At 41.5% G+C, this 24,183-nt stretch overlaps 1 protein-coding gene across 1 annotated transcript in view; it reads left to right on the forward strand.

Annotated features, from left to right (window-relative positions):
• DNAH1 (dynein axonemal heavy chain 1) overlaps window positions 1-24,183 on the forward strand; it is a 255,919-nt gene that overhangs the window by 63,906 nt on the left and 167,830 nt on the right. The window contains exons 18-28 of the mRNA XM_060240006.1: window positions 990-1,188; window positions 2,759-3,012; window positions 5,949-6,161; window positions 11,825-11,989; window positions 13,704-13,825; window positions 15,384-15,489; window positions 16,007-16,186; window positions 18,239-18,379; window positions 19,962-20,125; window positions 20,684-20,797; window positions 22,821-23,009. Coding sequence (XP_060095989.1) covers window positions 990-1,188; window positions 2,759-3,012; window positions 5,949-6,161; window positions 11,825-11,989; window positions 13,704-13,825; window positions 15,384-15,489; window positions 16,007-16,186; window positions 18,239-18,379; window positions 19,962-20,125; window positions 20,684-20,797; window positions 22,821-23,009 — 1,847 coding nt within the window. The remainder of the gene's footprint in view (window positions 1-989; window positions 1,189-2,758; window positions 3,013-5,948; window positions 6,162-11,824; window positions 11,990-13,703; window positions 13,826-15,383; window positions 15,490-16,006; window positions 16,187-18,238; window positions 18,380-19,961; window positions 20,126-20,683; window positions 20,798-22,820; window positions 23,010-24,183) is intronic.

Consider the following 24,183-nt stretch of genomic DNA (forward strand, 5'->3'; position numbering starts at 1 on the left):
AATGGGGCAGGAGGGAGAAGAAAGAAGGCCTGGCCCTGGTCCCCTGTTAGGGGACAGAGAGGGAAGGAACAGGCTCATAGGAGCTCCGTCCCATTTCTTGAGGTGAGGGCAGCCATCTCTTCCCTGCCCACCTTGTACAGCAGCTTGCAGCCACCTCATACAAGGGGGGACTGCTGACTTTCAGCATTGCAGCTACTGCCCACCTGGTATGAGGCAGGGGTTCTGGTTTGCAGCAGCAACTCCTGCCTGCCTCATGTGATGCAGGGGTCATCAGCTTGCAGTGGCTTCTGCTATCCCTTGCATAGGGCTGTCCATGGTTTAAGATGGCCCTGGCCAGGGTGGGAGCAGCTTCCCAGGCCATTGCCACTGGGACTTTTCATGGGAGCCTTAATGGCCAATCCACTCATGGGATCTGAATACCATATAAATATATATTGAATCTTTGCTTCACCACCTCTTGCAATTAAAAGGAATTGTGCATATTATTGCCAACATTATATTAGCACATTATCCCCCTGTGGCTGTCTAATTATTGTGGAGCTAATTATTAGGTGTGTATTCACACAGTGATTTTGAAAGGCAATGGATGTGTATCCAATACATATGTATATCCCTTGCAATTCATATATTCCCATTATTCCATTCTGTATGTTTCCCAGCTGGTTCCTGCCAGTCCACATTACAGGCTGTGGTAATGCCTGCATCACTGTATCCATCTGGGCATGGTTAGAGACAGTTGGAAAGCTTTCCCTGGTCTAATACATTAAAGATGACTTTCTTGATGTAGGGCCAGGGCTCCATGCCTATTTACTGGCCTCTTCAAAATGAAAGGGACATAATATGCTGTCATAAAGGACCATAAAGTTACCATGCTAACTCTGACTGCATGGTAAAATATCACTAAACCTATCTTCTTAGGGCACAGTAGTAACTATCTTGCTTGAAACATGTATCTCCATAAGTTATCAATGTTCTCTTGCTTTCCACAGTATGATAAATTGTCCAAGATGGTTAAAGATTTCCAGCCATTCTATGATCTCTGGACTACAGCATCAGACTGGCTTCGCTGGTCTGAAAGCTGGATGAATGATCCTCTGTCTGCAATTGATGCAGAGCAGCTGGAGAAGAATGTCAACGAGTCTTTTAAGACAATGCACAAGTGTGTGAAGCAGTTCAAGGATATTCCAGGTAATTGCAGGATTTTGAACTGATTACTTGTGGCTCTGGAGAGAAGTGAGATGGACGTCTTATTTTTAATTCTCTTATTATATATGTGATCTGAATTGGTATACTGTGATGACATAAGAGCTCTACAAAGTGTGAAACCAGTTTCAAGGAATTTCAAGTTATCTTTTAAAAAATCATTCAGTTCATTCTGCATCCTGTAGAAATGCTTCATCAGAGTTGCAGAGAGGTACCTATGTTAGTCCAGTGCAGCGAAGCTAAACAGGGGTCTTTCACTTTGAAGATTAAGAAGTTTCTACGCCACATAAACTTATTTATTTATTTATTTATTTATATTAAGATTTATACCCCGCCCTTCTCACCTAAGTGTCTCAGGGCGGTTTACAACATAATAATTAAAACAACTTCAGTTTAAAACATTTAAAAATACAATTAAACCATAAACCATAAATTGCTTGTGGTCTCTAATCCATAAAAGTTTATGCTGGAATAAAAACAGGTGGTCTTTAAGGTGCCTTCCTACAGATCAGAAGCTGCCATCAGATGTTAATTTAAATATTATGTACTTGGGGGATAGAGCGAGATACAAATTGAATAAAATAAATAAATAATTGCAAACTCTTTCTAAAATTATCTTCATCATTTGCTTTATATTTCCATTGTAATATATTCAGTAATAGTGAGGGTTCTTGACTCTTTTTTTAACTGATTTATTCTAAACAGTGAACTAGTATAAATGCTGCAGCGAATAAACCTTAACAGAGGATGAAATGGAATGAATATCTGAATAAGGGTGATTCATTCCAACAGGAGGATTAGAAAAATACATTTAAATTCAAGTCGTTTTTCAAAAACCTGGCTGTTTTTTATATTATCATGTTATGATCTTGTCAAAGGCAGTGCTGGGGTATTATTTCTCTGCTTGCAAGAGCAGCCAGAGGTTGCATAAGTGTATGTTAAAACATGGTAAATTAGAGCATTTAAAAGTGTGACCGTTGTCATTCCCATGACTGCAGTTTGACTGCAGTTTGAAAGGGATCAAATCTCAAGTATAAAATGTATGGATTAGGTTCAATGATCCATGGACTCAAGGACTGTGGATCGTTCTCTCATTCCTTTTCCAACAATAGTCCTTTCCAACCACAGAAAATTGGGGGGGAGAGGCAAAATCACCCCCTTCAAGCCCTTCTGTTGACAAAAGAAGCAGAAAGGGCAATTTCATCCCCTTCCCCTTCCTCTCTGTTGCCTCTTAACTCATATGGCTGTTAGTTCACATGGATTCTGCAACCCAGGAATAAATTTATACAGGGTTGGAAAGAACTACTGGAGGGAGAGGAACATGAGAAAGATCTTACTTTGATGACTCAGTGGATCCAATTTTGTATGTACAAGAACACATAATTTAAATTCAGACATACAAATAAAGAACTTAGCCATGGTTGAAGCCCAGTGCTTCTCACTCCTTTCCATTTACAGTATTCCGATCTGGACCTGGTTTACAGTGTACTGTGTGTTATGCAATGTGGTATCCTTAGAACCCTTGCTTAATGGAACTTTTTCATAATTTATAAAGCATGCCAAGATGTGGCTGTGGAAATCCGTGGCAAGATTGAGGAGTTCAAACCATACATACCCCTTATTCAAGGCCTACGTAATCCTGGGATGCGCAACCGACACTGGGAGATGCTTTCAGAGGAGATCAAAATCAACGTGAAGCCCAAGGCCAATCTGACATTTGCACGCTGCCTGGATATGAAGCTTCAGGATCACATTGAAGTCATAGCCAAAATAGCTGAGATTGCAGGGAAAGAGTACTCCATTGAGAATGTGAGGAAAATATTCCATCAGACTTTCCTTGCAATTTAATTGTTTAAATGTTTCATCAAGTGTATGGACCTATGCTAAGAGCTTAGATTCTTTTTAATTTGGCGTGATACCAGGGGAATATATATAAAATACTCTGTTATATATAATATTAGATTATCTAACTCAGGCCTTGACCATTTTTTCTTGAAGCTAGCTCCCTCCCTCCCACCCCCCACCCCCCACCCCCCAAAAAACTGATTATTATTACTGAAGGCAAACTGATTATTAAAACTGTGATACTAATAAGCCGAGAACTTGGATGACCTAGGCTAACCTGATCTCATCAGATCTCAGAAGCTAACCAGGGTCCCCTCTGGGAAGTGTTTACATAGGACCCAAGAAATTCCAGGGTTGCTGTGCAGAGGAAGGCAATGGCAAACCACTTCTGAACATCTCTTGACTTGAAAACTGCAACAGCACCTTACACACATGGTACTGATCAGGTAGGGTAGAGAATCTACAGGGTAGGGTAGAAGAAGAGGAAAAAGATATTGGATTTATATCCCTCCCTCCACTCCGAAGAGTCTCAGAGAGGCTCACAGTCTCCTTTACCTTCCTCCCCCACAACAGACACCCTGTGAGGTGGGTGGGGCTGGAGAGGGCTCTCACAGCAGCTGTCTTTCAAGGACAACCTCTGCCAGAGCTATGGCTGACCCAAGGCCATGCCAGCAGGTGCAAGTGGAGGAGTGGGGAATCAAACCCGGTTCTCCCAGATAAGAGTCCGCACGCTTAACCACTACACCAAACTGGCTATACAGAAGTGTAGATTTGAATGTCATCTTTCATAGTGAACACTTTTTAATACATTTATATTAAATTTATATTAAATATATCCACAAATCAATGTATGAGAGAATTCTACATTGCTGGATCTGGTTCTGTCCTTATGGTTTTGGTTGATGTGGTGGATTTCACTCTACAAGGCTGAGGATACCATTTTCTAACAGTGCAATTCTGTGCAAAGGTACTCCAGTTTAACACATTGATTTGGGGATGCCAACCTACAACTCATCTCCAGACTATAGAGATCATAGTCTAAAGAAAATGGATGCTTTGGAGGGTGTACTCTCTGACATAGTATTCCTTTGACATCCCTATCCTCCCTGGGCTCTACCTCCAAATTTCCAGGAGTTTCTCAACCTGGAGCTGGCAACCCTGCCCCTCACACCACCCACCAGTGGCCAGTGAGAACCTGCCCTAGAATATCTCTGCATCGACTGTACTAAATGAAAGAGTTTTGCTTCCCTGGTTCCTGCAGAGGAGCCCTGGCTCCATTTGTTAACAGACATCATCATGATGTAATGAAAAGTAGGCCAAGGCCATTCTTAGTTCACATAATATTTGGTCACAGATGTATAAAATATAGTCATTTCTCAGTATCAAGTCAGTTAGCTTGGAATCCTAATTTAATTATGGTATAAATAAAATGGTGTATTCTGCTAATTAAGACCTTCCAGTTGGCATGTCGATGGTTATTAACTGTTTACAAACATACGGAACCTCCATTTGCAGAAGCAATATTCCATTGAACTTAGATCTGCTCCTGGACATCAGCCAGGGACCTCTGCTGCCAAACTAGAGAGCCAGTTTGGTGTAGTGGTTAAGTGCGTGGACTCTTATCTGGGAGAACCAGGTTTGATTCTCCACTCCTCCACTTGCAGCTGCTGGAATGGCCTTGGGTAAGCTATAGCTATCACAGGAGTTGTCCTTGAAAGGGCAGCTTCTGTGAGAGCTTTCTCAGCCCCACCCACCTCACACGGTGTCTGTTGTGGGGGAAGAAGATAAAGGAGATTGTAAGCCGCTCTTAGTCTCTGATTCAGAGAGAAGGGCAGGGTATAAATCTGCAATTCTTCTTCTTCTTCTTGTCCAGCTTGTGGACTCCCTAGAAATGTCAGGCTCGCCTGGTGAAGAAGTAAGACTGCAGAAGGAACCCTGCTGGGTCATTAAAAAATCCCCCTCTTTGTCTGCATTCAGGGTGTACTGTTGTATCATGTCTCAGTTCTTTGCTATGACCAGAGAGATGCTAGCTTTACAATTTTTTCCAGTTTCATTCCCCCAACCAGCAATTTCAATGATAATATTGGTACTTGTGCAAAAATTCTCTTTGCATTCCTATGACTGTTCATCCCTCTAATTTCTTCTCCCAAAGAAACTCCAGGTCTTACCCTAACTTTTTTGATGGGAAGAAGGAAGTTTTGAAAGTCCTGGTCATGGCTGCATAGCTGACTGTCCCCCTGACATAACATGCAGTGTCAGGAATTTCATTACTGCAGAAATGGTCCCTCACTTGCATACAGCCTTATATATTGACTGTTGCCCTGTGTGTATGTGTCTGCATGTGCACACACACACATGCAAGACTTCGTGTGCCTGAGGAGAGTTTACTCTATTCTTCTCCCCTTTGACACCCCCCTAAAAGGAAATCTCTCCAATCAATAACTTGTGAGTGCTTGCCTTCCCCCATGCTACCTGCAGGTGCCAAATGCAGAAAATTGTTCCCTCCTGCCAGTTCAATTGCCTTCCCACAAAACAGCCATTTCCCTTGCGCAACAACAAAGTGTACAGCTAGTGACTCAGTGAACCTGCAGGGCAGCAGCTCATGCTGTGCTGAGTCTGCATGGAGGGCTGTGCAGCAGGCCAGGGTCATCTGGCAGAGTATCAATCCCCAACAGGCATCATAATAAAATTTCTAGGTACCTTGGCTCCCTGGTGCTTAGGATTTGGCAAACACTAACCTAACCAAAACAGAGCTTCTGATAGAAAGCAGTTCCCATTTCCTAGATTTTTGTCTTGCTGCCATTGCTAACCATTGCTATTACTTCCACTAATTGCAAATTTTGAGGTGGCAAATGTTTTGCAATGTACATATAAAGACTTGATGGTGTCTCATTTCCTAGGCCTTGGATAAAATGGAACATGAATGGGAGTCTATCCTCTTCAATATCCTTCCCTACAAAGAAACAGGGACATTTATTATGAAGAGCCCTGATGAAGCTTCTCAGCTTTTAGATGATCACATTGTCATGACCCAAAGTATGTCCTTCTCACCATTCAAGAAGCCTTTTGAGGACAGGATCAACACATGGGAAAATAAACTGAAGATGACACAGGTACTTTCAACTCTCAACCTTTGTGTTCTCATATAGGAATTTCTCTCTCTCTCTCTCTCTCGGCTTGGCTTCGCGAACGAAGATTTAAGAAGGGTGCAATAGTCCACGTCTGCTGCAGGCTCGCTGGTGGCTGACAAGACCAATGCGGGACAGGCAGGTCCGGCCACAGTGGCTGCAGGGAAAAGTCTGATTTAGGGAACGAAGATTTAAGAAGGGTGCAATAGTCCACGTCTGCTGCAGGCTCGCTGGTGGCTGACAAGACCAATGTGGGACAGGCAGGTCCGGCCACAGTGGCTGCAGGGAAAAGTCTGATTTAGGGTTGGTGCTGTAGCAGTGCGATTCTTCCTCAATCTCCTTTTGTCCTCAAGACCAGCTATAGAAATTTAATAAAGTGGATAAATCCCAAGAAGTAGCAATGAGGATGGCAGTATGCTGGTGACACCTTGGTATATGTATTCCTCTTTGCATACATAAGAGATCTGCCCTTGCTTATTGGGGATTCCTCTGTACGCATTATAGATTTCATAGAGCTGTGTTTTAGGTCCTATGACTGTACTTAAAAAAAAATTGTCAGGGTTTGTTTCATCTGACAATTTAAACACAGCTTTCCATCCTACAGAAACTTGCCAGTTGGAATCACTGTATCTAATACCCAAGAGCTGGTCCTTATCTAATAAGCAAATCCATAAAACTGCCAGGTTTGCAGGAACAGAGATTCTTAGTTGTTGTTTTAAAAAAGAAAACCTAATCTGGGAGTTAAACATCCCCAAAAGTTCACAGTTTGTGCATGTGCAAACATCTCAAAAATAGTTCAGTTGGCAAAATGTCACACAAACATGATGGCCAGCAGAAGCAGCTATCAAGAGAAGGAAACAAGGACGAATGGCAGGATGGAGCTGACACAAAGGGGGGCAGGCCAGAAGTGAACCATGGCTGGTGGGTGGAAGGTGACCTGTAGATGGTGGTGAGGAAAGGAAACTGGAGCTGGTAGGGAGGTAATGGAATTTCCCCCCTCTGTGTGTCATTGCCGGTCCCCTTATATAGACAGTGTTCTAAGTAAAATTATTTTATGGCAATTTACACTTCAGTCACACTATTTTCCAGGTTAAACTCTTAGTCCCCAGGTTTCACTAGTTCAGGACTCAACCACATCTTGTGATGATAGGGAAATTTTCTGTCAGCAATATGTTAGCCGAATTATTATAAAGCAGCAGTGGGGTGGCAATTTAAAGCACATTAAGGATGGGAGGGAGAGAGATGCTTAATCCTTTGTTTACCATTCCTCCTTTAACTATATTTCTCCCAGTGAAGAACAGAGTAATATTCACTGGGAGCTTCAAATAAAGTTGCAAGTGGGAACGCAAGGACAGTCAAAGTGTATGGCACTTCCTTCCAGCTATGTCTGTTGCAATTTTAGAGGCTCCTATCCCCGCCAACTGTCCAATTTCACAAATATGTGGCATGAACCAGATTTCTTAAACAATTTAAAGGAAGGGGCATGTTTTTTCATGCTTGTTGCTGTCTAGTAGTATAGTATTCTGTACTTTAAAGAACGATTTTACTTGCCTCTTGAAGCACATCTTTCACAGTGACCTGATATGGTCCTGTTTTTCGTAATGTACTTTGACAAAGCAGAAAACAAGGCTTTCATTTTAAATTCTTTTGCTTTATTTATGGGTATTAGCCATCTTTATGAGTTTGAACAACAGTCTGCCAAGTTTTTCTGGCTGTCTCAGGACAACAAGGAGATGGAACCCTGAGGCTCTAAAGAATCAGGTGACATGAGAGTTTGGTTTGCAGTTGTGTGATAATTTTTGCTGTGAATTGGATGTGCAGTTGTGCTTGGCTTTTCCTTTCCCCCTTTTTTTTTCATTGAAGACACAGAATTTCCACCTGATGGCTGTGCTGAGATTTTTATCAGGGAAGAAATGCATTGCCAGAAATTATAACACATATTTTCTCTTGTGGTAATTAAGTATAGCAGGAAAGGGGGATGAAATAGTAGAAAGACAGTGATACAACTCAAGATGGTCTTAGGAAGTAGGCTATGCAATAACCTGCAATTTTCTGTAACATCGCTAAAAGAAATTGTTGTCTACTGCCATAAGTAATGGGTAAGAGGCAAGGGATTCCATTACATGTCATCATAGTGACAGTGTTGTAGCCTGCAGGCATATATCCTAGCCTGAAAGTTGAAGAATAAGGTACTCCTCATCTTCATCTCAGTCTCAGAAAGTCTCGACACACATTTATTTTTCTGTATGGCTTTCTGACCATCTGCACAAGTCTCAATGCTGCCTGTTTGGAAGAAGACACTTAATTACACACCTGTCTGCCCACGAAATTTGACGAGCAGAGAGAGCAAAGTAATTTCTTAACCTCCAGCCTGACTCTGAGAGATATTGTATACCTGCCAGTACCAACGAGGATGGAGGGAGCTCAGAGCAGCTTTAATCAGGTGCCAAGAAAGTGGTGTTTTGAACCTGGCTAAGCCGTGAAACTTCAAACAGTAATCTAAACAAACAAACATACATACATCAGGGTCATTCTGCAAGTAATTACTTTATTTAACTCTTCATTGCAATCTCTGTGCAGTTATATGAGTTAAGTGATTGAATATGAGCTCATTCATTTGTGGAACCTAGCTATTCCACAGCCAAGGTGAGAAATGTAATTCTCTGTGGGTTTAATTTCACTGGGAATATGAAAAATAGACATTTGGTCCATAGTTTTCTTTGACCTCTCCCCCCCTCAATTTAAAGCTGTACTGGCTCTAAATTAACAACTGTAAATTCAAAGAAAACAAGTTACTTGTCATATTTTGAAGGAATGGCCACTGTGAAAAACTAAAAAGATACCAATACGTCTCACAGTTATTGTGAGGGCTTTGCTACAGGTACATATTAGGGAGTAACAACACTATGCCCCAGCTCAAACTTTCAAAATCACCCCATGCATCCTTTTCATTGTAGATACATGGAGGGAAGTAACGTGAACTGGGTGGGAGCTCTAAATTGTAGCCTCCTCATGATTCTGCTTCCCCTTTTTAAAAGGACAGAAGTTGCACAGGAAGGCCTTCTCTTGGGTAGTACTTTCCTGATACAACTGTGTGGCAGTGTTCTACACAGGTGGGTTTTGAATGCATAATCCAAGACAGGAATACAGAAGCAGTAACTTGTTCTTAAAAGTAACTCACCAATTCTCAGTATGCATTCTGGAACTGTGAGACCTAGAGTCTTCCAATTTTGAGTATCAATAATCCTTGCTTCAAATGATACATTCCCCTCTAGGTTCTCATATAAACTACAGCTGCAGCTACTGTCTGGAATGACTGGATTAACATTACCTACTACTATTAAAAAATTATATATCACCATGATTTTTTTTATTGCATTGCCAGTAGCTAAGCAATGCTCTTCAAATGCTCTTCAAATGCTCTTCAAATCTTCCAGGCTGCAAATGACCATAAAGATGTTGCTATTAAAATGTTGATTCAATTCATGATGGTCTATCCAAGAAATGGTAAAACTATTTGCACACACACACACACACACCCAGTTGGAATAAAGAGGCAGACACAAGAGTTGGGATTAATGAAGGGCCACTTTAATTATTTACACTACTGTGGCAAGGGCCTAAAATCAGGCAAAGCAGGTGTCAGCCTTCAACTATCTAATTGCTCTAAGCTGGGCAAGCACCCTGCCGCATATACCCATGTCCCCTGGCTCGCTCCCAGCTGGCAAAACCAACTGAAAGCTGCTCTGCTAAGGGCCCAGCCTTCCTGGCCTGTGAAGCCCACTGATGGCAGAATCCCCACCAGAGCAGCTCTTGAGGTAGTCGCCCTTCCCCATGCTGAGCTGCAAAGCCTGCAGGTAGGTCCTAATGGACCCTTTCTCCCCCGAACAGGGCAGTTGTTTATGGTCTCAACATATCCACTTTACCTCTTTCCACCAATTTGCCCTCTACTCCTACAATGGTCTACCTAACTAATTACTTCACCAGCTCCAAAACAGCATTCCACTGTACACAGTGTAAGGTAGGTGAAGAAACACACACCCCGCTGCCAGGCCAGTTACAAAGGAGGTGCAGAAATTTCTACTGAGCCCCAACAATAGCAACCAGCATGGCCTACATAGCATAGAGGGCAGGAGGGCAGACCAAGCACAAGGAGCAGTTGGCCTAGCACAGGGAACAAAAAGACTGCTGGCTTCTCTCCCTGATTGCAACCTGATGCTGGGACACCTGTGTTCCCTGTCTCAGCTTCAGCCTCCCAGGTGAGGCAAAGTCGGCCCTCACCCACAGGTACTGATCGGCTCCATGGATGGAGGAGCTGTGTTCTCATACTAAAGAAACGAGTGCTAACCAGTATACTGCTCACTACTATTGAGGGTACTGAAGAATTTAGCAAATCTTTGATTTCAGTGAGATTTATACATGGTCTTCCTGAGGATGTGATGAAGGCCCTGTTTCAAAGTTTTTTGGTGCTACTGCAAAACTTAATTATTTTGAGGGACTTTTAAAATGTAATTAGATTAAGACTGCCATCTGAATTAGTTGTTTTTTAAATTCTGGTTCATTTGTTTTAAACTTTCTACCTATCTTTATTATTTTTTGTAATTTACCTTGGGTCCCTTTGGGGAGAGGTGAGATAGACATGTTTAAAATAAATAAACACTGTAATAGAAGATAGGAGTACAGACAGAATCTCTTAGATAGAGATGTGTTGTCAACTACTGAATTTACTGAATTCATTGGAAGTGGAGCATGTTCCAGTATTTGGTCAAGGGCTTTGGAAGTCTATGTTAAATGAAGCTCAACTGTATATTTTCCTAGTAGTCCGACCCCCCCCCCCCCCACCACCACTTTTTGCTGTGTTCTTTCTATCATACATGTTTAGATACTGCGAACTGGATTTGTAATCTTGGACTTTTCTTGCATTGTATCAAATGTAGCCAGCCTCCAAATGCACTCCTCCTTTCATCCCACTATGATATTTTCTGTGAAATGGTGGGTGATCATTTGAATGATCGTAGAATATATACCAATTCAATTATTCCAAGTGCAGATTTCTGTTCTCCTATCTTCAGTACAATAAAAAGTAGAGACATCACCCTGCCAACAAAAGTCCGTATAGTCAAAGCGATGGTATTCCCAATAGTAATGTATGACTGTGAGAGCTGGACCATAAGGAAGGCAGAGCACAGAAAAATAGATGCTTTTGAGATGTGGTGCTGGAGAAGACTCTTGAGAGTCCCTTGGACTGCAAGAAGATCAAATCAGTCAGTTCTAAGGGAAATCAGCCCAGACTGTTCCCTGGAAGGTCAGATGCTGAAGCTGAAGCTCAAATACTTTGGCCACCAAATGAGAAGCGAGCACTCCCTGGAGAAGATCCTGATGCTAGGAAAGACAGAAGGCAAAAGAAGAAGGGGACGGCAAAAGATGAGATGACTGGACAGTGTTATTGATGTAACAAACGAATTTGAGCAGACTTCGGAGGCTGGTGGAAGACAGGAGGGCCTGGTGTGACTTTGTCCATGGGGTCGCATAGAGTCGGACTCGACTATGTGACTGAACAACAACAATATCTTCAGTGTAAATCCAGAACATATATACTTGAGCTAATGATTTCAGTACTTTTCATAATGTTCCTGCATTCCTTCTAGGATGTTTTGGAGGAATGGCTGTCATGCCAGCGCTCCTGGCTCTATCTAGAACCAATTTTCAGCTCAGAAGATATCAATAGGCAACTGCCCGTGGAAAGCAAACGTTACCAAACCATGGAAAGGATGTGGAGAAAGATCATGAAGCATGCTGAGGAAAACAGAGAGGTGAGGCTACAGGCATGCCTTTATTCTAGTCACATTTTACTGGAATGTTTTTAAAAGTACGTCTACATTTTATTACTATGACTAAGAATGTTTTTACCCCTATTGGGATCATTTCCCAGCAACTGAGGTAATAAACTCATTAGGAGAGTTGGGCAAATTCAGCCCTTATAATAATTCCATCTCCATACACCAGAGAGCTGTGAATTATCTGTAAGTTTGCTGCTCAATCTTCATGCATATTTTTTGCACAGGAGTTATTAAGGACTTTTTTCATTTGGCTGGTTTGGAGATGTGTTATAGATCTCATGGTTCCTGCTACCCTTTTATTTCTCAGTTTTATCTAACTTTACTGTGCTGTGCAGTCCAAACTGGACAAACTTGCCAGCCTATGATTTGAAACCATAGGCTAAGTGGGTTTGGAATTCAGTGCTAAAACATTGTTTATTGATTTGGCAATCTATCTCATTGTCACGACCCAGACCTGCAGGCAGCGACGGGCAGCTTCTGTTGCCCTGGCAATCGGCCAGGACGCGGGCTGCCGTCTGTAGTGCTTGCAAAGGGAGCTCAAGCGTTATCTTAACAGTCCTAATTGGTCTTCACCATAAATCAGTCCAGCCGAAGGGAGTAGCAAAGCACGGTGTCAGGAATGCAAAGGGTCAATAACCGGGGAAAGCGAGCCGAATATATCCAAAGTACTTAGCCAAGTCGCAGAGTCAAAGCAGGGTCCAGTGTCCAGTCCAAAAGTCAAGCCGGGTCGGGAACAGACAGGTTTGCTCAGCAGGCAAGAGGGTGCAGGGCGCGGTCACGTCCGAGGGTGATCATTTGTTGCCAGCACAGTTTGTACTGAGGCCAGGATTCCAGATATACTGTGCTGGCTAATTAGCTTGTTAGTATTCTGGGCTCAGATCCCTCCTAGCACGCCTGCGTGCCTCTCTACGCCTGTTCCTGAACTCCAGCCGTCTCCTCTCGCGTAGCCGGTCTCCAGGTGGTGGTGATTCAGGAGGGGATGAGCTAGTGCTTGGTGTAGCCTGATCGGTTCCAGGTGGCCCCTGCTGCTGGCTTGCTCCTTCGGGACTTACGTCCGATGTTGGTAAAGGCATCTGCACAGCAGGGGCTGGGTCTGAAGCAGGCACCTGCTCCGAGTCAGCAGGGGCAGGCATGACACTCATGGCTGTGGCCAGAGGAAACTCAAAAATGGAAGAATGAATCCATTTCTGAGAGGAATAGGGAAAGAGGGAGTGTTTGAGCCTATAGCTCATTTCCAGTTTATAACTGAGATGACTGAACCAAGCCATTGGCTAAAATTCTGATATTTCTACGGTATTTTTATCTTCTTAACCAATAAAATTGTCATATCATCAGCTACTTCCTCCCCTGTCTTTTTTCTCTTTAATGTGGCAAGGATACCAGTCTCATTGTGAACTTTGCAGATAAATGGCTTGAAGTGTAGAAGTAGAAGTATAATCAAATCCTTCCCATGCCTCCTTCCCCTACTTTCTGCATTGCATTCCTTGGTGTTAACAATACCACTATAATTCATGCAACTGGTAAGTTCTTTCTTTTACTGAGTAAATGCCAGCATTCATATGACCAATGCTCCAAAAAGCAAAACTGCAGCATTTTTAAATGTTACTTTCTCTTTGCTTCATATCTGCTCTTGTGACTAAGTTATTGAAATACCCACAGAACTAAGTGTTGTTCATGCCATTCCCAGGTGATTACTGTGTGCCCTGAACCCAGGCTGCTGGAAAAGTTGCGGGAATGTAATAAACTACTGGACTTGGTACAGAAAGGACTAAGTGAATATTTGGAGACCAAGAGAGGAGCCTTTCCAAGGTAATTTCAACATTCAAGTTTAAACATACTTCCTGGGGCAGAATTGAAGGAGTGTCTCTGAGTATACCCCTTGAGAAGGTGTTTTTTGAAAAAACCCCACAGAGCATTCTTAGTTGAGAAAATGTACAGCTTTGAAGCTGCACCATTTAGCCTCATTATTTTGGAGGAGACAAGCTATGCAGAAGTTAAATTCACAGCAACCCATTTAGTTTATTTAGTAAAATATTTATTAAAATATTTGTAACCCACCCTTTCCCTCTGTATAGCAGCCTCAAAGCAGCTGACAACCACCATGAATCTAAATCAATAGCCAAAATCAATACAAACAGACAATAATGCAACACCCACAGCTCATGTTCTGAACCCCCTAATGGCACATATATCAGCAACAACAAAAAAGGGGAAAAATCAATTAGGTAACCCTAAAGGTTGGGGAAAAGAAAACAACAAAATATCTATATAATGGAGACAGGTGTCTTAAATGAAAAAAGACCACCACTATCCCAACACACATCCAAAGAAGTCTGATGTGTCTGCTATATAAGTTGTACTTGTAGGGTACCCATTAAACATCTTTGGATGTAGGGGGGCATTCTCTTGATTTATTTAAGACATAGAACTGTTTTATATAGATATGTATGTTGTTTGTTTTCTTTTTCTCATTCTTTTGACATATCACAGCAATGTCAGTTTGTTTTAGAGCCCTCCTGAACAATACTGCTTTGCAGTGTTTTTTAACAACTGTCAAATTAGATGCCCCCTTAACATCCTTCAGGAGACTCTTCCACAAGGAGGGTGCCTCCACTGTGAAAGCCTGTAAATGTAGAGCTGCTGTTCTAGTAACCTTGGGCAAAGGACCACCCAGGAGAGATTGCTGGGAAAGATAAAAGATGTTCCCCTTAATTATGTCAGTTCCAGCCATGAAGTACTTTAAAGGAAAGAATCAGCACCTTGAATGATGCCTGGATCTGTACAGTAGACCCATTTGTGGATTCCTAACTTGTGGTTTTGCTTAGTTGCAGTCTGTGATTTGATCACGTCACAGTCTCCAGCCTATATTTATGCCCTATTTGCCATGATCATTAGATTATGTTAGAAAATGAATTTTTTACTATTGGACAGTAGACCGTTGCCTCCCAGTAATCACAGATTTTGCTGCTAGTGGTGATCTTGGGAAAGGATTCACCACCAATGTCAAGATTCTATTGTATAGGTAACCACTGGAGCTGTTTTATAATGGGTGTGATATGACTGCACCTGTGTGCTCCAGCCAGTGTACAAGCCACTGTATTTTCTTTCATTTTTGGGAAGAAAACCCCACATAAACACTCTATGTAAAAAATAAAATGCTGGCTTTGTACTTCATGGTCTTTGATCAGACTGGCTGTGTACACAGAGTTTCCAGAAAAACTGTTACCTCAGCCACCCACTAGTACCCACTGCTAAACAGATTCTGCACTGGAAAAGTGCTTTTAGGATTGAGGTCAAAATTCTAAAGTTAATTTCTAGCATTTCATTAGTAGTGCTCTTACAAAACATAAGCCTTCTTTCCTTCCAGATTTTACTTCCTTTCTGATGATGAATTGTTAGAAATATTGTCTCAGACCAAGGACCCCACAGCTGTGCAGCCTCATCTCCGCAAGTGTTTTGAGAATATTGCACGGGTAAATAATAGCTTTTTCTTTCTGGGGTGGGAGACACGTCCTTTTTTGGGAATGCTTAGATTGTGATATGGCCAGAGATAGCTGGAGTGTTTAGGTTCTGCTATGCTAGTGTGATTCTAGTAGCAAATGATATTTTTACAGATTTGGAAATGAATATGGAACAGAATCCTGTGTCTGTGCATAAAAGAATAACATTGCAGCATTACATGCTTGGAATACAATCTTTGCTTGTATAACTAGTGACTCTTTAGAAAGACAAGCAGTATGATAATAGTTTTAAAAGTACATATTACATTACAGGTCTATCATGTATATAAGGTATAAATGTCTATCATGTATATATATAAGGTATAAACGTGTGTGTGTGTATTGTATGTATGTATACTGTCTTTCTCTCTATAAAAGCTACATAATTTTTGATCATTTACCGTAGAGAAAATATACTACCTTGTCCAACTCCCAGAAGGTGCAATAACACTCTGCTTGGCATCTCATGTTGTGCTTTTCATCTCATTAGCTGCTCTTTCAAGAAGATCTCCAGATTACACATATGTATTCTGCAGAAGGGGAAGAGGTGAAGCTTTTCGCTCCCATTTATCCCACGGGCAATGTGGAGGACTGGCTGCTGGAAGTTGAAAGGATCATGAAGGCCAGTGTGCGGGACAACATTGAAAGAGCAATCAAGGTTTATCCTCAGGTAAGTAGCCCAGTTAATGCACATACAACCTGCATGTAAGCATATTCCTGTTTGTAAGAAACAGCCATGTGTACACTTTACAAATCAAACCAAGAACCAGTACTTGGATATATATGGAGTTCCAGTCACACATTCAGCTGTATATGTATTGAATGTAACATGAGAATTACTCAATGCACATATAAAGAAGAATCAAGTATACAATGTACACAGCTTGTTCTGTAACTGCTATTCACATGGTGAATTTGAAGATGTTTCCCATCAAGAATTAATTTACAGACTCTATTAAAAGATTTGCTAATTGCACATTTAAAATTCATTTAAAATAGTTATATCCCACCTTTCTTTAAGTAGCCTTAAAACAGCTCCACACAAAAAAACCCCAAGTGGCATTCATAGGAACAACAGAATTCACGTGAGTTAATTTTTAGTAACATTGTCTTTCTAGCTTTGTGCTTGGATCTTCATACTGCAAATTATTAATTTCCTACTTCTATCTCAAAGTATAGTATAAACCTCAGGACTTGCAGGATCAAACTCCTGACTTCCAGGTCCCAGTAGCTACAGATCAGGAAGGGGAGAGGGTTGCTAATCAGCCATTCATTTTCCATCCTTCCCAGGCCTCTCCAGTGCATCTGGGGGAATTAGGGTTGCCAGGTCTTCCCGGCTACATGGTAGGGGGGTAGAGTTCCAGTTCCAAGTTAGGGATCTCCTGGAGATTTGGGGGTGGAGCCTGGGGAGGATAGGGACCTCAGTGGTCCCCCCAGCTACATAGTAAGGGGGTAGAGTTCCAGTTCCAAGTTAGGAATCTCCTGGAGATTTGAAGGTGGAGCCTGGGGAGGATAGGGACAACGCCATAGAGTCTGCCCTCCAACACAACCATTTTCTCAAGGAGAACTGATCTCTGTTGTTTGGAGATGAGCTGTAATTCCATAGAATCCCTAGGTCCCACCTGGAGGCTGGCATCCCTAGCAGAGATAGGTACATCTCCCTTGGTTCTCTGAAGAATCCTTTTGAAGGACTGTATAAGCATGCCTGCCCAATGATGCCCCCTGAGCTCATGGAAAGAAGACAGACTTCATGGAAATGCAAGAGGACACTGGGCCATAGTTAAGAATATAAGAAGAGTCCTGCTGGATCAGACCAATGGTCTATGTAGTTCAGCATTCTGTCTCACACAGTGACTGACTTAAAGGTCCAACAACAAGGCACAGAGGTCAAGACTTTCCCCAGTGTTGCTTCCTGTCTCAGGGAATCAGAGGTTTCATACCTCCGAATGTGAAGGTTCCCCTAAGTCACCATAGCTGCTCGTCATTGATAGACTTCTGCTCCATGAATCTATCTAGCTATAGCTGAATTGTCTCCTCTGCCAGCTTCCTGCTTATTCTGATTGCCTATGGGCATCTAAACCATATCCTCCAGCTGCTTGAAGGGGAAAACAGCTTTCCCTCTGTGGTGCAACTCTCCAGCACTTGAGGCACATCATTACCAATTGACCCTGCTCTCAGTGGCAGTGCTGAGAGCAGAGTTAGAGAGCTGCCATGTATGTGTTTTTATGTGCTTATATATTTATGTATTTTGTTAATCATTGTGTATATATTTGTAGTTTAAACAATGTTTAATGTTTGCAATGTTTTAATATTCACTGCCTTAAGGACTCCCAAGTTGGGTGGAAAGGCAGCATAGAAATGTTGTACATAAATAAATTTAGGATTGGGATCCTCATCCAAATAAATTTCCATTTTGAGGTAAAGCTTTCAAGGATTCCCCTTGGTGTGTCCTTCTTGTCCTTCCCTCACACATTGATTGTAAAACTAAGAGAGTACTTCAGTCAAGATTCAACAATATGATAATTTGCATTGTAATTACTATATCACATCAAGTGAATTTTTTGCAATCTTAAAGTACTTTGGAGAGATGAACAAGCAACTCAGTTATGTGAAAAACAGAGTGATATATAAGATAGAACTGACTAGAGGTAAATCTTGACACAGTGAAGTTAAGGCAAGAAACTATTATATTTACTATTAAAATAATCTGTTTTTAATAAAGACACCACGGACTACATGGGTCTTAGACTGGCCAGGCCAGGTGACCATTGCTGGATGTCAAACATTCTGGACAAAAGAAGTGTCAGAGGCCCTGGAAGCTGGGGATTTGTCGTCCAGGCTGTTTGCACAGCTAAGTACTCAGGTAAAAATGTCTAATTTGTGTTTAGATTAAATTATTTATGAATAGAAAACCTGCTTTCGGTATTACCTATACAGGTAAAAATAGTCCTGATTTTAAACTAAATGAAAGTTGCACATTTGGCCAACTCACATTAAAAGTGAAAACATAGGGACTTGGCATAACCAAGGTATCTACTGTTTGTTCCTCTGTTAAACTACCCAATCTTTGTCCCATCCAGTGTACAATGCATTTTGGTTTGCTGTTATCAATAAATTTATTACTTACAGCAGTACGTAGAGTCAGCATGGCCTGGGTATTATTTATATAGGAAAACTTGCCTATAGCTGTGGCTCCATGTACTCTGTACACCTGGTCCTAGTGGCATACCTTATCTGATACCCAGAGCAGATAATCATGTCTCTTGATACAGTGGTGGTGGGGGGGGTTTGGACACCCCACCACTTCAACACTTCCTCTCCCTTCCTGCCCTGTATGGTCACCATCATATGTAATGCTACTTGCAAGAGCTTTCCTGAACTCAGTGGGATTTACTGCTGAGAAAACATGTGCATGAGATGGAGCTACAAACTTCTTTTTTTGAGAAAGAAGACTTGACAATGTGTAGGAAGAAAAACGAGGATAAGGAGATTTCTTTGGGAGATTGTGGCTCCAATGCTAGCACATATACTCAGAAGTAGCTTGCAACCAGATGAAGAGAAAAGGCTGCCTTTGCACTGTACTAACAATATTCATTTGTTTCTAATATATAGTTATTTATATAGACAGTATGGCATTGGATCATATCAGAAGCAAACCTTGTGTGTGTGTGTTTCCTGGGAAGAAGATCTGTTTGTTTCAAGTATGAAATGATGAGCAAGCAAGGAACCATGTGTGTGTGTGCAAGATTTACTATGAGAAAAAGGGACCTTAATATTAACATTGTGGTCCCCAGAAAAAATTCTTCTGAGCTGCACTTTTCCAATTCACTGTGACCAGTTCGTTTCTAATCCCACCCTGGCAAGAGCTTGAGAGTTGGACCTGATAATGGTTCTAATGGGGACAAGAGCTTGGCTTCAGCTCCCAGAACCGTTCTGTGGCCAAACAGCCACACTTCCTGTACCTTGAATGTGACTTGCAGCTATCTCCTGATCATGTTTTCAAACCCCTGCTGCCTGCTAAACCCTGCCAGGCGGTTCAAAAGCATAAAACTGGGAGGAAGCTTTTAGTCGAATCATCTCCGCACTACAGTCCTGAGATCTTCATCTTGCCAGGTTCTCTTTGCCTGGAATTCATTCTGTGGTATGACAGTGCACCCCCTTATTTCCTGCACCCAGGGTGAAAGGCTCCCACCACCCTGCCCTTTGTACACCACTGCCAAGTGCAGTAAATAAAAGTTTGAAATCTAATTTGTGGTATATGCAGTGTCTAATGGTGTTTCTTGTGGTTTCCTAGGAAAGTAAATTTAAGCACGTATGTTTTTTCTCACCTAAGAAAAACAGGTTTTCTTACATGCTTCATACATTGCTAGCTAAAGCTTTATAAAGAGACAGGCATGATCTTTTCTCCAGGGCATGGTCTGACTTGTTTTGCTTTCCTTACACAGCTGAGTGATCTAGTAGCACTTGTGCGAGGGAAGCTGTCTCGGATGCAACGGGGGGTGTTATCTGCTCTCATTGTGATTGAAGTCCATGCCAAGGATGTGGCAGCTAAACTCATCGAAGAGAATGTCATGAGTGAAAATGATTTTGAATGGATTTCCCAGCTCAGGTGAGGGGTTTCCTTTTATCTGTTATTAATATTGTTATTAGATAGTACTGATAACATGGAGGGAAGCTGAGTAATTTATGCTATTTTCAGGCAATAGATGTATAGATCAGATGGGTACAAACAAAACACAGCCAGGGTTTGCTAAGGATCTTCAGACATCATCATCATGCATCTTGAACTGCTTCTGGTTATATCATTGTACTTAGAAAAATTATTGTGCCAGGCTAACAAGTTATCTCTGTTCCACAGAGCTATATGTCAATTGCTAAGATGTCATTAATTTCACCTTTTCTGGCCATGGCAGAGATTTGTAGAATCTATTTTGTACCAGTGTTCTGATCTGCAAAAATAAGATGTATATGTGATTGTGGAATGTTCACATGTACCAATGACTTATACAACTTTAACATAGAATAAACATTGCTTATTGTTAATAAAATGTGACCTAGATGAGTGGAATGGTAGTACTGTAAAATGTTGTGGATTTTGATGTCTTTATTAGCTGTTACAGTTTTTATCTTGTGTACATTTTGTGTTTGACTTTTTATTTATTAATAGATACTATTGGACAAGAGATGATTTGTACATCCGGGCAGTGAATGCTGAATTTATATATGGCTATGAATATTTGGGCAACAGTGGACGCCTGGTAATCACACCTCTCACTGACAGGTATAAAAACTTATTACACTTAGAATAACAACCACATATTACTTTAGTCCTATACAAATAGATCTTTCTTTGAAAGAAGAATTAAAGGATAAGCACTCCCACCTTTGCTAAGCTTATAAGCATCTAAGCCATGGTTCGTATTGTAATGAACAGAGGATGTGGAGACCTCTGACAGGATCCAGGAAAGGAATTCTGGAACATGCTAGTAGCAGTACCTCAGGTATTCTATGTCTTGTTGAGGAAGTTGTCAGAACATTAGTTTATATGTTTAGTCTAAACATGTAAACAAATAAACCATGGCTAATGATAGTTAGGGCAAGTGTAGCTGAAGGGAGAAAAGTACAGGGTTGCAGGAAGATAGGCAGTCAGATAGGAAAACTACTGATTGCTCAGGCAAGGTCCAAGAGCAGACCTAGAAGCTCTTATAAACCAGACCGGTTAATAATAAACCAGTAGAAAGAAAGAGACAGTGTCAAGCACAGAATCTAGATAGAAAAGCATTAACTATGCATGTGCAATAGTGGAATTGTTTATGGGACAAGAACTATTCAATGGGAGTCTGCTTGACTTATAGTTTATCTACAGGACTCTCAAAGTTGTCATGTTTGCATGTAGCAACATTTCTGAGGGCTCCCTGACTCTGAAGTGGCTTGGGGCAGAGGTAGAGGGGGCTTCAGCAGTAAAGAAGAGTCAGAAAAGTTCCATTTTGCAAGCTCTGCTCTCCTCAAAGTTTTGGGATACAGTATCATGTGTCTTGGAGAAATACAAGCTTCCATTTGGAAAGTATTTCCCTTTAGTAAAGATGTGTAAGCCAGTACTTCTATATTTGTCTTTATTAAGGACAATGTATTAGTCATGCATCTATATGGAATATGGAATGAATCTGCTTCAGATTGAACAAGTATATAGCCAGACAATTTGGCAGTAATTTGCAGAAGCAATTTAAGCAAGTGATCCTCTGTGACTAATACTGAATGATGAATCTTCATCATCTGGAATAATTCCATAGGGCCTACTATTGCATATGAAATTCTAACATGTGGTGATTAGCATCAGTATTGATTACTGGTGCTTTTATATAAGAGAGAGCAATATGCAATAGGGTTCTGAAATGATAAAATAATTGTTCTCGGGGAACTTATCAGATGCATGTTTTAGGTCTAACTTGCTGGCATGTTATAGGTCAGGGATGGGGAACATCAAGCCTGAGGGCCGTTTGCGGCCCTCGAGATCACTTGGTCTGGCCCTAGGGAGCCTGAGTGGTGAAGGATTGTTGCTGGGATATGTGGGTGCCTTTAAAGGTCTGCTGGAAGCAGCTGCAGTTTCCGCATGAAGGGAGGGAGGGAGGGGTGAGGGGTGGGAGCCAGCTACCACCAGTTTGGACTTCATTATCCCAGGTGGTGTGGCCTAATATGTTAATACTAGGGGATGTGGTCTAATATGCTAATGAGTTCCTGCTGGCCTTTTTCTACAAAAAAAGCCTTGGATCTAGGCATTTACCTAGGTGGCAGGCCAAGGGGGGGTGCCAAATTAGGCTCTCCCCACATGACTTCAAATAGAAAAACAATTATTTGCATTAATTTTGCCAGCCTGAATCATTCTCCCTTGGCGGAGCACTGTTTTTTAAACTGATAATTTTGTATGGCCCATAAATGACGCTATAAATATTCAAACAGCCCTTGGCAGAAAAAAGGTTCCTCACCCCTGCTAAAGGTCTACTGATCACAAGCTGGGAGGTTAAAAAGCATGTTTTGATCTGACTGGCTATTGAATACTTTTAAATCTTTTTTTTCTTGCAGCATGTCATTTTCATGTGTTCAAGCTGAATTTGTTTTACTAAATATGATCTCTTCTGTAGATACAGTCTTCTGGTGCTCTTTAAATGGAATCCTTATGAAGTTCTTTATTATTTGACACTTCGTAATGCTTATGTATAAATTTCATAGTGTAGGTTATTTGACCTGAAAATGTAAGGATCCCTTCCAGCCATAACATGTGTCCATTCTCTTATTCTTTGTGATAGATGCTACCTGACACTTACTGGAGCTTTGCACTTAAAATTTGGAGGTGCTCCTGCAGGACCAGCTGGAACAGGCAAAACAGAAACAACTAAGGACCTGGGCAAAGCTTTAGCTATCCAGACTGTAGTGTTTAATTGCTCTGATCAGCTTGATTTCATGGCAATGGGAAAATTTCTGAAAGGACTAGCAAGGTATAAAAGTATTAAGCTATTTATTTCTTGTGGGTTCTAGATCAAATCAAGCTTGGATTCTCCCTAGAAGCTAAAATGACTAAACTGAGGCTTTCCCCCACTTTGGTCATGTCAAGGGAAGACGAGTCACTGGAAAAGACAATAATGCTAGGAAAAGTTTAAGGCAGCAGGAAAAGACCCATCATGAGATTGAATGACTCCATACAGGAAGCTGTGGCCCCTCAGTTTGCAAGACTGTTAATGACAGGATGTTTTGGATTCATAGGGTTGCCACAGGTTGAAAGTGACTTGATGGAACTTAACACACACACATTAATATTGTAGAGTGTGAAGGTTTGGCACGTGGGGTTCTGATGATACCCAGCTTCATTTTTCCTTTACTTCATCTAATGGAACAAGTTTCTTCATGAATGATTGCCTAGTATCAATGACAAACTGGGTGAGAATGAATAAACCAAAGTCCAGTCCAAGTAAGATAGACTTATGATGAGTGCATCTGCCTATTCAAATATTCTTATTCTTGATAATCTTCCCTTCTCTTTAGGGACCAAACGTATGTGTTCTGGATCCAGCATTGCTGGTTAACATCCAGAGAGCATGGTTTTTTTCAGCTCATTGAATTACCTGCCACAGTCTTTTCTGGAGGCAAAAGATTAGGTTGTTGTCCTGTATGCCATAACAGCTTCTGGATTACACTAGTCTAAGATACTCCATGTCTGTACAAAGTTTGAGTCCAGTGGCACCTTTAAGACCAACAAACTTTAAGTCAAGGTATGAGCTTTTGTGTGCAAGCACACTTCCTCAGATACAGTGAAACAGAATTTCCTCAAACTCTACATAAAGGGAGATTGGGGGAGGGGGGGAGTGTATCAAGGCAGCCAGTAAGATCAATGAATGGCATACCTTGAATTAAATCTTGTTGGTCTTAAAGGTGCCACTGGACTCAAACCTAGTTCTGCTGTTTCAGACCAACATGGATTCCCACCTGAATCTTTACTGTTGAATGTGTAATTTTAATACTTATTGATTTTAACTGTCTTTTGGGATTTTATGCTGTGAGCCGCCCTGAGCCTGCTTTGGCGGGGAGGGTGGGATATAAATCAAATCAGTAAATAAATTTATTCTATGTCTGTGAGCCCTTGAAGACAGCCGGCACTTCAGCTGATTGAGCTTT

Source organism: Heteronotia binoei, chromosome 5 (genome assembly GCF_032191835.1).
Source record: "Heteronotia binoei isolate CCM8104 ecotype False Entrance Well chromosome 5, APGP_CSIRO_Hbin_v1, whole genome shotgun sequence".
Taxonomy (NCBI): domain Eukaryota; kingdom Metazoa; phylum Chordata; class Lepidosauria; order Squamata; family Gekkonidae; genus Heteronotia; species Heteronotia binoei.